Source organism: Plectropomus leopardus, chromosome 4, assembly GCF_026936395.1.
Source record: "Plectropomus leopardus strain MGB_pleo_1.0 chromosome 4, ASM2693639v1, whole genome shotgun sequence".
Lineage (NCBI taxonomy): Eukaryota > Metazoa > Chordata > Actinopteri > Perciformes > Serranidae > Plectropomus > Plectropomus leopardus.
Window position 1 is genome coordinate 38472182 of NC_142179.1, and position 12735 is coordinate 38484916.

At 40.4% G+C, this 12735-nt stretch overlaps 1 protein-coding gene across 1 annotated transcript; it reads left to right on the forward strand.

The window, feature by feature from the left end:
* Positions 1 to 348: 348 nt before the first annotated feature.
* LOC148189833 (scavenger receptor cysteine-rich type 1 protein M130-like) lies at positions 349 to 11731 on the forward strand (the record flags this gene model as incomplete). The annotated part of the gene is made up of 2 exons (XM_088076058.1): positions 349 to 643; positions 11265 to 11731. Coding segments are annotated over 2 exons (519 nt in total), but the record flags the coding sequence as incomplete, so codon positions are not given.
* Positions 11732 to 12735: the final 1004 nt, after the last annotated feature.

Here is a 12735-nt window from a genome sequence, read left to right on the forward strand (position 1 = left end):
ATTTTTAGCATATTTGGCATATGGAGAAAATACATGCTATTTCCACTAGATGCACTGTAAAAATCAATATTTCTGCCAAGCATTGACATATCCAAGTTTGTCATCATTTAAAAAAATCTACTTTGCATGTGGTATATTCAAAATAATTAATTTTTGTCATTTTTTCTTCATCTAAAAGCATAGAGGGATCATGACAAAAATCCGGCACTGAACGGGTTAAAATTCTGAAAATAATGAATATTTGATATTATAATCAGGGCTGATGTTGGCTTAATATGGAAAAGTGTATTTTGTGCACTGAGCCATATGACTGTGTGTAATATCAAAGTCTCTTACTAATGACTCTCTTGTTCCTTTTCGGAGTCTGTCAGTTTGGTGGGAGGAGGCAGTCGCTGTGCAGGAACACTGGAGATGAAAAATGAAGGAGACTGGAGACCAGTAGGGGGCACTTCCTGGAGCCTGAAGGCAGCTGCTGTTGCATGTAGGAAGCTGGACTGCGGCTCTGCTGTTTCTGTAAGAGACACAAAGTCCCTCTATGGATCTGTGTGGTGGATCGGGTCTCAATGTGTTGAGTATGGATCTACTCTGAAGGACTGTGTAGTATCATATACCTCCTACCTTGTCCTGAATCTCACCTGCTCAGGTAATTAGTGACATCATCTATGACACTAATGTGCCTAGGTTGATACACATATGTTCTAGCTAGTTTGGCAGCAGACAGATAGATATAAAATATACCCAACTCAATAAGAGAAGGAGGGCAAAGTGGTAGTGTTAGGAGGGCTTTAAGTGTCTCAACTTTATCTACATACAAGGTCAGCTGTAGACACAAATAATGTAGGTTAGACATACTTTTCTAACCTATGTTAGGTTATGTCACAAAAACAGACTCAAGACTATTGTCTCATTAAACCTATGTGGCTCCAAGGAGTTGACAGTATATATATATATATATATATATATATATATATATATATATATATATATATATATATATATATATAATTATTATGTTATATTATATTATATTATATATTATACATATTCTGGATCATATTTGTATTTTGGGGGTTTACCAGAGTAGGTTTATATGCTTTAATGTAAAAAAAAACACAAAATGCGTTTAATACTGCCCTCTGCTGCAGCACCTCTGTCTGAAACAGTCTCTCTGAGCTCATGTCCCGCCTCCCAAAAAACCCAGTCTGCTCTGATTGGTCAGCTGGATCTCTCTATGCACATTCTACCACATTTGTTACATTGTGATGTCACCAAGTTACAAAAGAAAACATACGAGCTGTTTCAGGCAGCTTAGGAGCAGAGAGCTTTATTTCTTAGGAGACAATTTACAAGCACAAAAAATGCTACACAAAACAATAAAGAAAAGGGAAAACCCCCAAAAGAATAATAAGGCCCCTTTAAGGCAGGCAGCAGAACCACAGTTTGACCTTTTAGTACCCTACAATAGCATTATCCATGTTTTTATTTCCTATAGTTGCTTTATGTTTATATTTTCTCAATCTAGGATTACACCTAGTTTGTCCAATGTATATGAAGCCACATGCACACATCAGCATATACATTACAAGTGTAGACTTACTCTTCTGAATTAATACTTTTTACCTGTAGGGGGGTGTCAAAAGTCTTGAGTATCAAAAGTGTTTAAACCAGGGGTGTCAAACGTACGGGCCCGCAAACGGGTTTAATCCGGCCTGCAAGATGATTTTGTAAAGTATAAAAATAAGCTGCAATTTTTCAATAAAAGAAACTGCTGTTCTAATTGTGTCCACTGGATGGCGCAATAGCAATTGTGTTAAGCAAGCAAACTGTTTATAATGGGGCAAAGCAAGTAGGTCAAGCAAGCGCAGCCAGTCCGGATGAGCTACTTTGTGTTTTGCCCGTGCTATTTATTACAGCTTCTGCTTTTAACATTATGTGCTTTGGCACCCTCATTGCCCCAATATGTCTCTGTCAAAAAAGAGAAAAGTGGACACAGAGTGCAGAGTGTTCCAAGAAAAATGGTCATCCTCCTATTTATTCACGAATGGGAAAGCCGTATGTTTGGTGTGTCCACAGCATGTTGCAGTGCTGAAAGAATATAACCTTCGTCACCACTATGTGAGTCTTCATGCCGACAAATATGACAACCTTCAGGACTACGGAGAAGTGAGAAGGTGAATGAACTGTTGGCAGTTCTGAAGAAACAGCAGTCTGTGTTTATTCACAGCCGAGACATCAGTGACGCTGCAGTGAAAGCTAGCTACCTCATTGCTAATGAAATCGCAGTGGCTTCAAAACCAAACCACCGTTTTCAGTTGCAATTGATGAAAGCACGGACATTACAGATGTTGCACAACTGGCCATTTTCATCCACGGAGTTGATAACCGTCAACAAAGAGTTCGTGGAGATGGTGCTAATGACAGATACAACGACAGCAGCTGATATTTTCACTGCACTCGTCGGCGTGCTTGACAGGGTCGGAGTGGACTGGTCCCGCACTGTCAGCCTGGCTGCAGATGGTGCGCCCTCAGTGATCAGGAAAAAAGCAGGTGTTGTGACAAAGTTCAGAGAGAAAGTGCAATCTGCAAATGGAGGACGTGATTTTTGGACTTTTCACTGTATTTTTCACCAGGAGGCTTTGTGTTGCAAGTCATTAAAGATGGATAACGTCATGAAGGTGGTCATCCAAACTGTTAATTTCATCCGATCCAGAAGCCTGAATCACCGTCAGTTTGACGGCCTTCTCAGAGAGAAAGACCACATCTATGGCCTGCCATACCACACTGAGGTAAGGTGGTTAAGCCGAGGTGCTGTGCTGAGGCGTTTCTTTGATTTACGAGAAGAAATTGAACAGTTCATGGAAGAAAAGGGCAAACCAGTGTTAGAATTTCAGTCCGCAGAATGGATGCAGGACCTTGCATTTATGGTGGATGTTACAGAGCACCTAAATAACTTGAACAAATAGCTGCAAGGGCGCAACAAAGTTGTCACGCAGTGTTATGACAGCATACGCTCTTTCAAGTTGAAGCTATCGTTGTGGGAGACGCAACTCGCCGGTGGTGATGCAGCTCACTTCCCCTGTCTGAAAAATGTGTGCGCGACCCAACATGTCGCAGACATGAAGCAGTTCAAAGATAAAATAATGGGACTGTTACAGGAGTTTGAGCAACACTTTCAGATTTTTGGTGAACTGGAGAAAGTTTTTTGCTCGCCATTCACCGTGAATTCCTCTGATCTGCCCGTCAACATTGGGCGGCATGGTGGCTTTGTGGTTAGCACTGTTTCCTCACAGCAAGAGGGTCCCTGGTTCGGATCCCGGTTGGAACAGGGTCCGTTCCGGGCGGGGGCCTTTCTGTGTGGAGTTTGCATGTTCTCCCCTTGTCTGCGTGAGTTCTCTCCGAGGGTCTCCGGCTTCTCCAAAGACATGCAGCTCAGGTTGATTGGTGACTCTAAATTGCCCTTAGGTGTGACTGTGAGCATGTATGGTTGTCTGTCTATATGTGTCGGCCCTGCAATAGTCTGGCGACCTGTCCGCCCGATGACTGACTGCCCGTCAACATCCAACTTGAAATACTAGACTTGCAGTGTGACTTGGATTTGAAGGGCAAATTTGCCGCAGCTGGCTTGGACACATTTTATCAGAATCTCTTGCCAGGTTACCCCAACTTGACAGCCCTCGCTGCAAAACTGTTGTGCATGTTTGGAACCACATATCTTTGTGAGCAAGTTTTCTCTGTAATGAGCATAAATAAAACAAAGCTGCGCTCAAGGCTCACGCACAAGCACTTGAATCACATTCTGAAGTTGGCTGCCACTCAGGATGTGACGCCTGATATTGATGCGCTGGTGAAAGCTAAAAGATGCCAGGTATCAGGAGTCAAATAAACAATGCAACCCCACTTAAAGTGCTGCATGAGACACCCTGATATAGTTCTGTGATCTGTGATACAGTTCTGTGAATCACTGAGGCATTGTGTGTTTGTGTGTTTTTTTTCCTCAGAATTTTCGAAAAAATTGAAGTGTTTTATGATTAATAGTGATGTTGTGCTTGTACTATTTTGGACCGTATTAAAACAAAGAAAACAATCTGAAGTTGTTTTTAAGTTATATACCATGATTTTACCGGTCCGGCCCACTTGGGAATAGATTTTCCTCCATGTGGCCCCTGGGCTAAAATGAGTTTGACACCCCTGGTTTAAACAATGTGTACATCCACCACACTTATGATTACCATATACATTTTTAGCAAGCCTGATAGTTTTAATTTTGGGTTTTCTATACAAAGATATCACAGTAGAGTCCCTTAAGTCCTTATCCCTTTTAAAACAAAACCTTGGCATGGGGGCAGAGATATGTTGCAAAGAGGGGCCACAAGTGCCAAAACAGTTGCAACGCAGAATATGGCTTGGCATTGTCTTGCTTGAATTATCTGGGACATCCTTGAAAAAGATATAATCTGGATGGCATTATATGTTGCCCCAAAGCCTGCATATTATTCAGCAGTCATGGTGCCTTCACAGATATGCAAGTTAACCATGATAGTCAAAGTAGTCAAAATAGGACAGCACTTCAGTTAAAGAATCTTTAATTATTGCCACACAAACATTTTGGGCCAGACGTTCTTCTTCAGCACACAAAGAAAATCTCACAGGTGTGATTAATTATATCCACAAATGCAAACAACATCGGTATGTCCCAGCAGGGAGAGCCAAAAATGTTTCGCAAGATTTTTACCAGAGACAAAATGACAGTAATATTATGAAAGAATAAACAAACAAACAAATAAATAAATAAATGCAACACAGAGACAGTAGAAAATAACAGTGATAATGATCATACTGGTAGTAATAATGATAATTATAACCAAATTAAAAAAAAAGATTGCAAAAAAGAAATTAAAAGATTATATATTTAGATATATATGAATGAAATTGATAAAAAAACACAAACATATACATGCATATATATATAAATACATTATAAGAAACATGCAAATGGAATCCGGAATGAGGGTGTCAAGGTGATGCATCCAATAGGTCTTTCTTTGAAGAAGAATTTTGTCTCTATTTCCACCTCTCCGTCGTACTTTCACAGTTTCTTTGCCCATGTACTGCAGTTCACTCAAGCTATGTTTTACAGAGTTAAAATGTCTTGCTACAGATGATTTCTCATCGGGATTGCGAATGGAACATTTATGTTCACAGATCATTGTTTTGAGCTCTCATTTTGTTTTACCAACATAAAATAATAACATGGGCATGTCAACAAACAAAGTTCGTAATACACGTGATTCTGCCAACTTTAATGTCAATACCAGACTTTGGGTGAGTAAAATGACTGCCCTTGAGCATAGAATAACAGTCTATCTAGTTATGACAAGAAAAATTCCCACTAGGGATATTTGAAAGAAAATGGGATGGCTTCCTCGGCAAATCAGATTTGACTAATTGATCTCACAGGTTGGAAGGCCTCCTATAAAAATACCTGAGCTGGTTTTGAAAAGAACTTGAAATAAGAGACTCACTTTTCAGTATATGCCAATGTTTACTAACCACCTCTCTGACAGACTTAGATATAAGATTAACAGAAACAAAAACAGGACCCTGGAAGGTGTCTCTGGAGCTAGGATCTAGTAAATCCAACCTTTGTACTTGGCTCACCCTGTTAAGATGTTTCTCTATAGGGCCTCTCCATATCCTCTTTCTATGAATTTATTGCAAAGTGCCTTTTCCTGATCAAGCTTGGTGACAACTGCGTCTCTTGGTTGTAGCGGTGGCAACGGTTGTAATAGAAGGCTTGTTTGGTTTTCTCACTGGCATCCTTCTGTTTGACAGTCTTTCTGTTGGGCCATTTAGGCCACACATTTTTGTCCAGCGTGGGGAGCATTGTTCTGATCTTTCTCCCCATGAGGAGCTCCACTGGACTGACCCCTGTGGTTGTACAGGGAGTTGATCTACAGCACATGAGGGCTATTAGTGGATGTTCTTGTCTGAGAATTCTCTTTGCAGTCTGTACTGCTCTCCCGCATGACCGTTCCCCTGAGGATGGCGAGGACTCGATGTGAGGTGTTTGAAGTCCAGCTATCTTTCCAATTCTTGGACTTCTGTGCTGGAGAATAAGTAGTAATCGGAATTTACAAGGTAAATGTTCTTGTTGTGTTCACAGAGGCTGAGGGCTATTCTTTTCCATGGGCGGTCGGGCAGAGGCATTGGGAGGAGCGGTTCTTTGTGTTGGGCCCGCCTTTGTTCTTGACAGGTGTGGCATAAGTTCATTGTGTTCTTGAGCTCTGCTCTCTCCCGGCTCTAAACTGATGAACTGGCCAGTCTCTGCACTTCAAAAGTCTTTGATGTCCATCATGTATTTTCTTTAGGCTCTCAGTGATTGTGGGATGATGATCCTATTCCCTCATATCACCAAGCCATCCACCTCTGATAGCTCATTTTTCACTTTCATGTAGCCTCTGACATTCAGTGGGACATTAACACTGTGTTCGGGCCATCCATATTTTATGAATTTGATGACAGACTGGAGCTCGCTTTTGGTCATAGTGGCCATTTTGATGCACTCCATTTTCCTTGGAGATGCTGGGATGCCCTGTATCACTGCAGCTACATAACATTCCACCTCGCTGTGGATGTCAGTCTCTTCCCTTGTGTGGGTTTATGGGCTTCGGGACAGGGTATCTGCGACGACCAGGGTTTTCCCCGGTACATATTAAGCTACTGGTTTGTACCTCATGATTCGCATTAGGAGCCGCTGACATCTCAAGGGGACTTTGTTGAGGCTCCGGTTATTGACAAGCAGCACTGGGGGCTTGTGATCGGTCTCGAGCCTCAACTCATCCAGGCCGCAAAAGCCGCAATCAAAGAGGAAGGTCTTAAGTCTACCTTTAAAAAGTGGAAAATGGTGTTTGCCTACCTGACCGAAACTGGAAGATGGTTCTATAAAAGAGGAGCGTGGTAGCTGAAGGCTCTGGCGCCCATCACACTTTTAAAAACTTTGGGAACCACAAGTAACCCTGCATTTTCAGAGCACAGTGATCTTGAGGGTTGGTAAGTAACTATGGGCTGCGACAGATAGGATGGAGCCTGATCATTTAGAGCTTTGTAAGTAAGGAGGAGGATTTTAAATTTAATCCTGGATTTTACAAGGAGCTAGTGCAAAGAAGCTAAAACAGGAGAAATATGGTCCCTTTTTTTGGTTCCTGTTAGAACACGTGCAGCAGCGTTCTGCACCAGTTGGAGAGACCTAAGAGATTTGTTGGGGCAACCAAATAATAGGGAGTTACAGGAATCCAGCCTAGAAGTAACAAATGCATGTACTAATTTTTTCAGCATCTGTTTGGGACAGGATATAACTAATTTTTGCAATACGTTACGCAAGTGAAAGAAAGCAGTCCTTGAAGTTTGTTTTATATCGGGAGGCAAAACATAGATCTTGATTGAATAAAACTCAGAGGTTCCTTACAGTTGTGCTAGAGGCCACAAGACACACAAGACACAGGTATATTTTCAGAGCTTACCATGTAACTTTATATTTTGCTCACAGATCTCTGAGCCCTTCAGGTCCTTATTTGCACACCCATGTGATAGGTTTTGTATGACCCCATTTTCAAGACGCTTCATGTGCACACATTAACTGAAGACATTTGCACTGCAATGTCAACTATGCACAATTGTAATTCCTCCATTGCACCTTTTGTACATACATTTTGTGATCTTTATATTCTAGTTTTTCATTTTAGATTTTCTTAAGTATTGTTTCTGAAACAAAAATGATTTTTTAGAATTTTTCTATTTTAATTGACTATTTTGATTCTTCTTTTATGTTAACTGTTTTTGCACCAAACACCAAGTCAAATTCCTTGTATATATAAATGTACTTGGCAATAAAATCTAATTCTGATTCTAATTGGGCTGATGCGGCAAGTGCCATCCAGCCATCCACAGGTGTATAACAACACCATGACCAAATCTGTCCGTCAGTAATCTTACCTAATGCCGTCTAGCAGCGCTTCATGTGCTTGTGAGATGTGCCTTCTGGTATCATAGGAGCACTACTTTACAAATTGGGAATGAAAAATGGGCTGGACAGTCAGTGGTTTTCATTGGACTGAACTGTAAGTTCTCTAGGACAATGCTTAAGAGTAGAGTGGCCTCACCTGACAGGACCCAGCTGGAGGAACCTATCAGTCTTTGCGTGAGTGCTTTCTGAGTTTCTTAAATTGCGTCGTCATTTCCCCTCACTTTTGTCTTTTCCATGCCAGCAAAGAGAAAACAAGGAGATATGTCTTTAGAGAAATGAGTCATCATTTCCTCTGAAGCATTACATGAAGTGAAGTTCATTTCTGCTGACAGTGGCAGCTTATCATGGTTAAATCAGACGTCAGTCGGCTTTAACAGCTGTTGAGATTTTTAACTTTTGTATCTGCCAACATGTGCACTGTGCTCATACAAACACAGGCACTCTGTCCTGCCACTGCCAGAGGAGCAGTGTTTTTTCTCTGTAGCCTGTTACCTGTTCAACAAACACCTGAACAATCTGCACTCTATTTAAACTGTGTACTGTGTCCTGCTCAAAAGCACACAAACCATTTCTACTGGCAGAATGTGAACACACACCTGTGAATGTGAATGTGTGTGACTGGTTACTGAGTAGAAGGTGACACCTTGCATAGTAGCCTCAGCCACTAGTGTGTAAATGTGTGCGTTAATGAGTGAATGTGACATGTAGCGTTCAAGTGCTCTGGACAAATGACTTTAAAAGCGAGTGGATGGAAGATGAGAAAAGCCTTATACAAGTTTAAGTTCATTTACCATTTTCCAATAGTTTCACACAAACAGGAGCTGAATGAATTAGAGAAAGCAGCTAAACTGGAACTCCTGAAAAGTGATAGTACTGTTGTTTGATTCCCAATCAGAGCAATCGTGAATTGCTTGACCTAATCAATATGAACTTAAAAATGAATCCTTTGATAGCCCCTAGATGTTACTCATCAAACCGAAAGCGCACAAATGATCAGTCTCACGTGTGACTGGATGGAAATGTGTCTGCAGAAATGCAACTTTCATGAAGCCTGTTCTTGTGTATTCTTGCTCCTCACTCCTCTGTTTAGAAATGAGAGCTTTGGTTTGGCCTCCTAGATGGCACACCAGAATGAATTTAGGTTTAACCCTTGTGCCCTCCTCAAATTTACTACCCTCTGGACACCTTCGTGGCAAAAATGGACACGCACAGAAAAAATGCTATTAAATCATCATACATCAATATTTTTTTCTGCTTTTTTTTTCAGAAATCACTTAAACAACTTAAGACTTGCTCAAAACTACCAAACATTCAATCATTTTCAGGATTTTAACCCTTTAAATTATTAAAATGATTTATTACAAAAAAATCACAAAAAAATAATTTTTTTCCATATAATAAATAGTAGGGGGATGGGACGTTGGTGGTGATTAGAGTCTTGGATGTGTCAAAGATTAGCAACAAAATTGATTTGATTGCATTAGTATTTTTTCTGTAGCACCAGATACTCCCTCTGGACACTTTCGTGGCCAAAAATGGCTCATTGACTTCCATTATAAACACATTTTTTAATCTCATTGCCATTACAGTATAAAATCATGCATTCTGTAATGTCAGCATTTCATTTTGAAGAAAAGTAGTGATATTTGACATTTTTACTGTATTCCATCAGGTTCAGCTGTTTTCCCATTGTAGGCTGATGCATGAAATTCTTGTATTTTTGCCATTAGATGACATTATATTATTGAGCCATGTGACTACCAGGTGGTCCCAAGAGTGATTTGTGTGTGTCTGTGTGTGTGTTTGTGAAATAAGTTTTAAATCATCATCTGATTCATCAGTGTGAACATTTATTGTGCAAACTACAACAACTTTCTAAATTTAAACAACAAAAGAGAACACAACAGAACATATGAAATATGAACAGAAATTTGAAACAGAAACATCCAGGATCCAGAACATATGATGTATGTGTGTGTGTTTGACAGAAACAGATAAATGGATTGAGTGTGTGTGTGTGTGTGTGTTTTTAGTTTAGTTCATTTTCAGCAGGAGACCAGCAAGTGCTACAGCATGTCACTTGGTGTTCTCTGCAGATGTACTTTTTACATTTGGCGCAGGCGGTGGTGTTTGCACCTGGCTGCTTTCACAGCAGCCAGGTACATATACACACTAACAGTTGTTTTTGTTTTTGTTTACAGTACAGTACAGTACAGTACAGTACAGCAAAGGCAGGAGCACCTCTTCAAAGACACATGACACACATCCCTCAAAAGATCAGTGTGTGTTTACAGATCCACACACACTCTCTCTCACATGCACGCATGCACACCTGCCAGCCATCTGCGCGCGCACGCGCGCGCACACACACACACACACACACACACACACACACACACACACCACTCTTGGGGCCACCTGGTAGTCACATGGCTCCATAATATAATGTAATCTAATGGCAAAAATACAAGAATTTCATGCATCGGCTTACAATGGGAAAAGAGCTGAATCTGGTGGAATACAGTAAAAATGTCAAATATCACTACTTTTCTTCAAAATGAAATGCCGACATTACAGAATGCATGATTTTATACTGTAATAGCAGTGAGATTAAAAAATGTGTTTATAATGGAAGTCAATGAGCCATTTTTGGCCACGAAGGTGTCTAGAGGGAGTATCTGGTGCTACAGAAAAAATACTAATGCAATCAAATCAATTTTGTTGCAAATCTTTGACACATCCAAGACTCTAATCACCACCAACGTCCCATCCCCCTACTATTTATTATATGGAAAAAAATTATTTTTTTGTGATTTTTTTGTAATAAATCATTAGTAATTCAAATAATTAAACTGGCATTTAAAGGGTTAAAATCCTGAAAATGATTGAATGTTTGGTAGTTTTGAGCAAGTCTTAAGTTGTTTAAGTGATATCTGAAAAAAAAGCAGAAAAAAATATTGATGTATGATGATTTAATAGCATTTTTTCTGTGCGTGTCCAGGGCGAATGAAGGACATGTAAGAGTAAAAGACACTGGATTTCAAAAATTTTACACAAAAGAAAAGTTCTTACAAAAATTCATGCCAGAAGCTGTAACACAGCCAAAATGATCACCAAATGAAAAAAAAAAGTTGAGAAAAATGTACAAAAATGCCCGAGGAGGGCATAAGGGTTAAGCGAAGAGGGAGAAAATATCAAAGAAGAGAGTTGGGGTACACCCTGTCTGTCTCTCTGTTTACAGATCTGCTGCTTCAGCCCAACATCTCTGTGTCCTCCTCCACGGACAGGGTCTCCGAGGCCCAGCAGCAGGGGTTTCAGGTTTTCAGGGGCTTCACCTTCACCATCTGCTGCTCCATCCAGCCACAGTACCCAGAAGGCTCCTTCCAGCCCACCTTCACCTCCTCCAACTCAGCACAAAACTTCTCCTCTGAGAGCCATCTGCTCTCTCTCACAGTCATAGCTTAGCTGACTGTTTAAATGCAGGTTTGGAAAAAATGTTTACAGACTCTCTCAAATGCAGGAGCTGTCAATCCTCTTATCTCTGGATTGGAGAATCAGAGGTGTGAAAAGAATGGTGTATGTACATCAATGAGAGAGAGAGGAAAGGGTGAGAAATAGAGCAAGATGCAAACAAAATCTAAACTGAGTGAAGCCAATAGCTAAAGTGAAGCTGAATGACCTGTTCGATCAGCCAAACAAATAGTTTCACCAGATTTTCTCACAGAACATTTCACATCAAAAACAGCATAAAATGCAGCATCCAAAAATCAGTACTTTAGGATCAGATAGCATAGGACCTAGTTTTGTAAAATACAATTTTGTAACTAAATCTGCCCAGAGATCAAGCCTTATTAGGGAATCACTCCTATGTGCAATTAAAAGAGGGTTTGTCTGTGCCATTCAGGATGGTGGCATGGGGCAGCCTTTTGTTAATTTTTTTAGAAGAAAATCTGTTTTCCTGTAGTGAAAAAGTAAGTGCTCAAATTTAATGTTAGGGGTTTCTTACACGGCAATGGTTCTTGCATGAAATGTTAAACTTTTGTTGAGGTTTTTTCACAGGACAACAGCGTTTTGGGGGCCTGAAAACACAAACTTTTGAAACTGGGTTCCAGAGTGTAATTTTTTAAAAATGCCACCCATTCTGTCGCTGTGTAAACCAGCAATGCACGGATCCTGTGAGAATGGTGACGTCACGGCTGCAACTCATACATAAGCATTACATTTCAGACAAACAGCAATGTGCGAGTAGGAGGACAACAATAACAACAATGGTGGATTGCCGAGCTGTGTTTGTGCTGCTGACTTTACTGAGTTGTTTGTTTGTTCTCATGCATGTGGTCGCCATCGACCTCTTGTTTGTTTATACTCACCGTTCTGTTGAAGAATGTCTTTATGTGCAGGCATGTGGTGTTCTTCTATGGTGTGTCATTACAAAGTTACACAGCCAACTACTGGCCTGGCATCAGTGTTTTTTGTAGATTTGTGTGCACGAGAATTGTTTTCAAAATGTTATCATATGAAGGAGGATTTTTTTTTAATTGCAAGGGAAAGACTTTTTGTTTTTAGTAGGTCCATTCCCATCTAAACATGGCCAGATGGTGAGGTCAGAACAACATTTGTCTCTAGGAAAACCCCTTCAGTGTGTGTGCAATAATGGGGTTATTTAACAGCACGCTGAAGCATCGCACAGAGGTACTGATCTAAATCTGTTT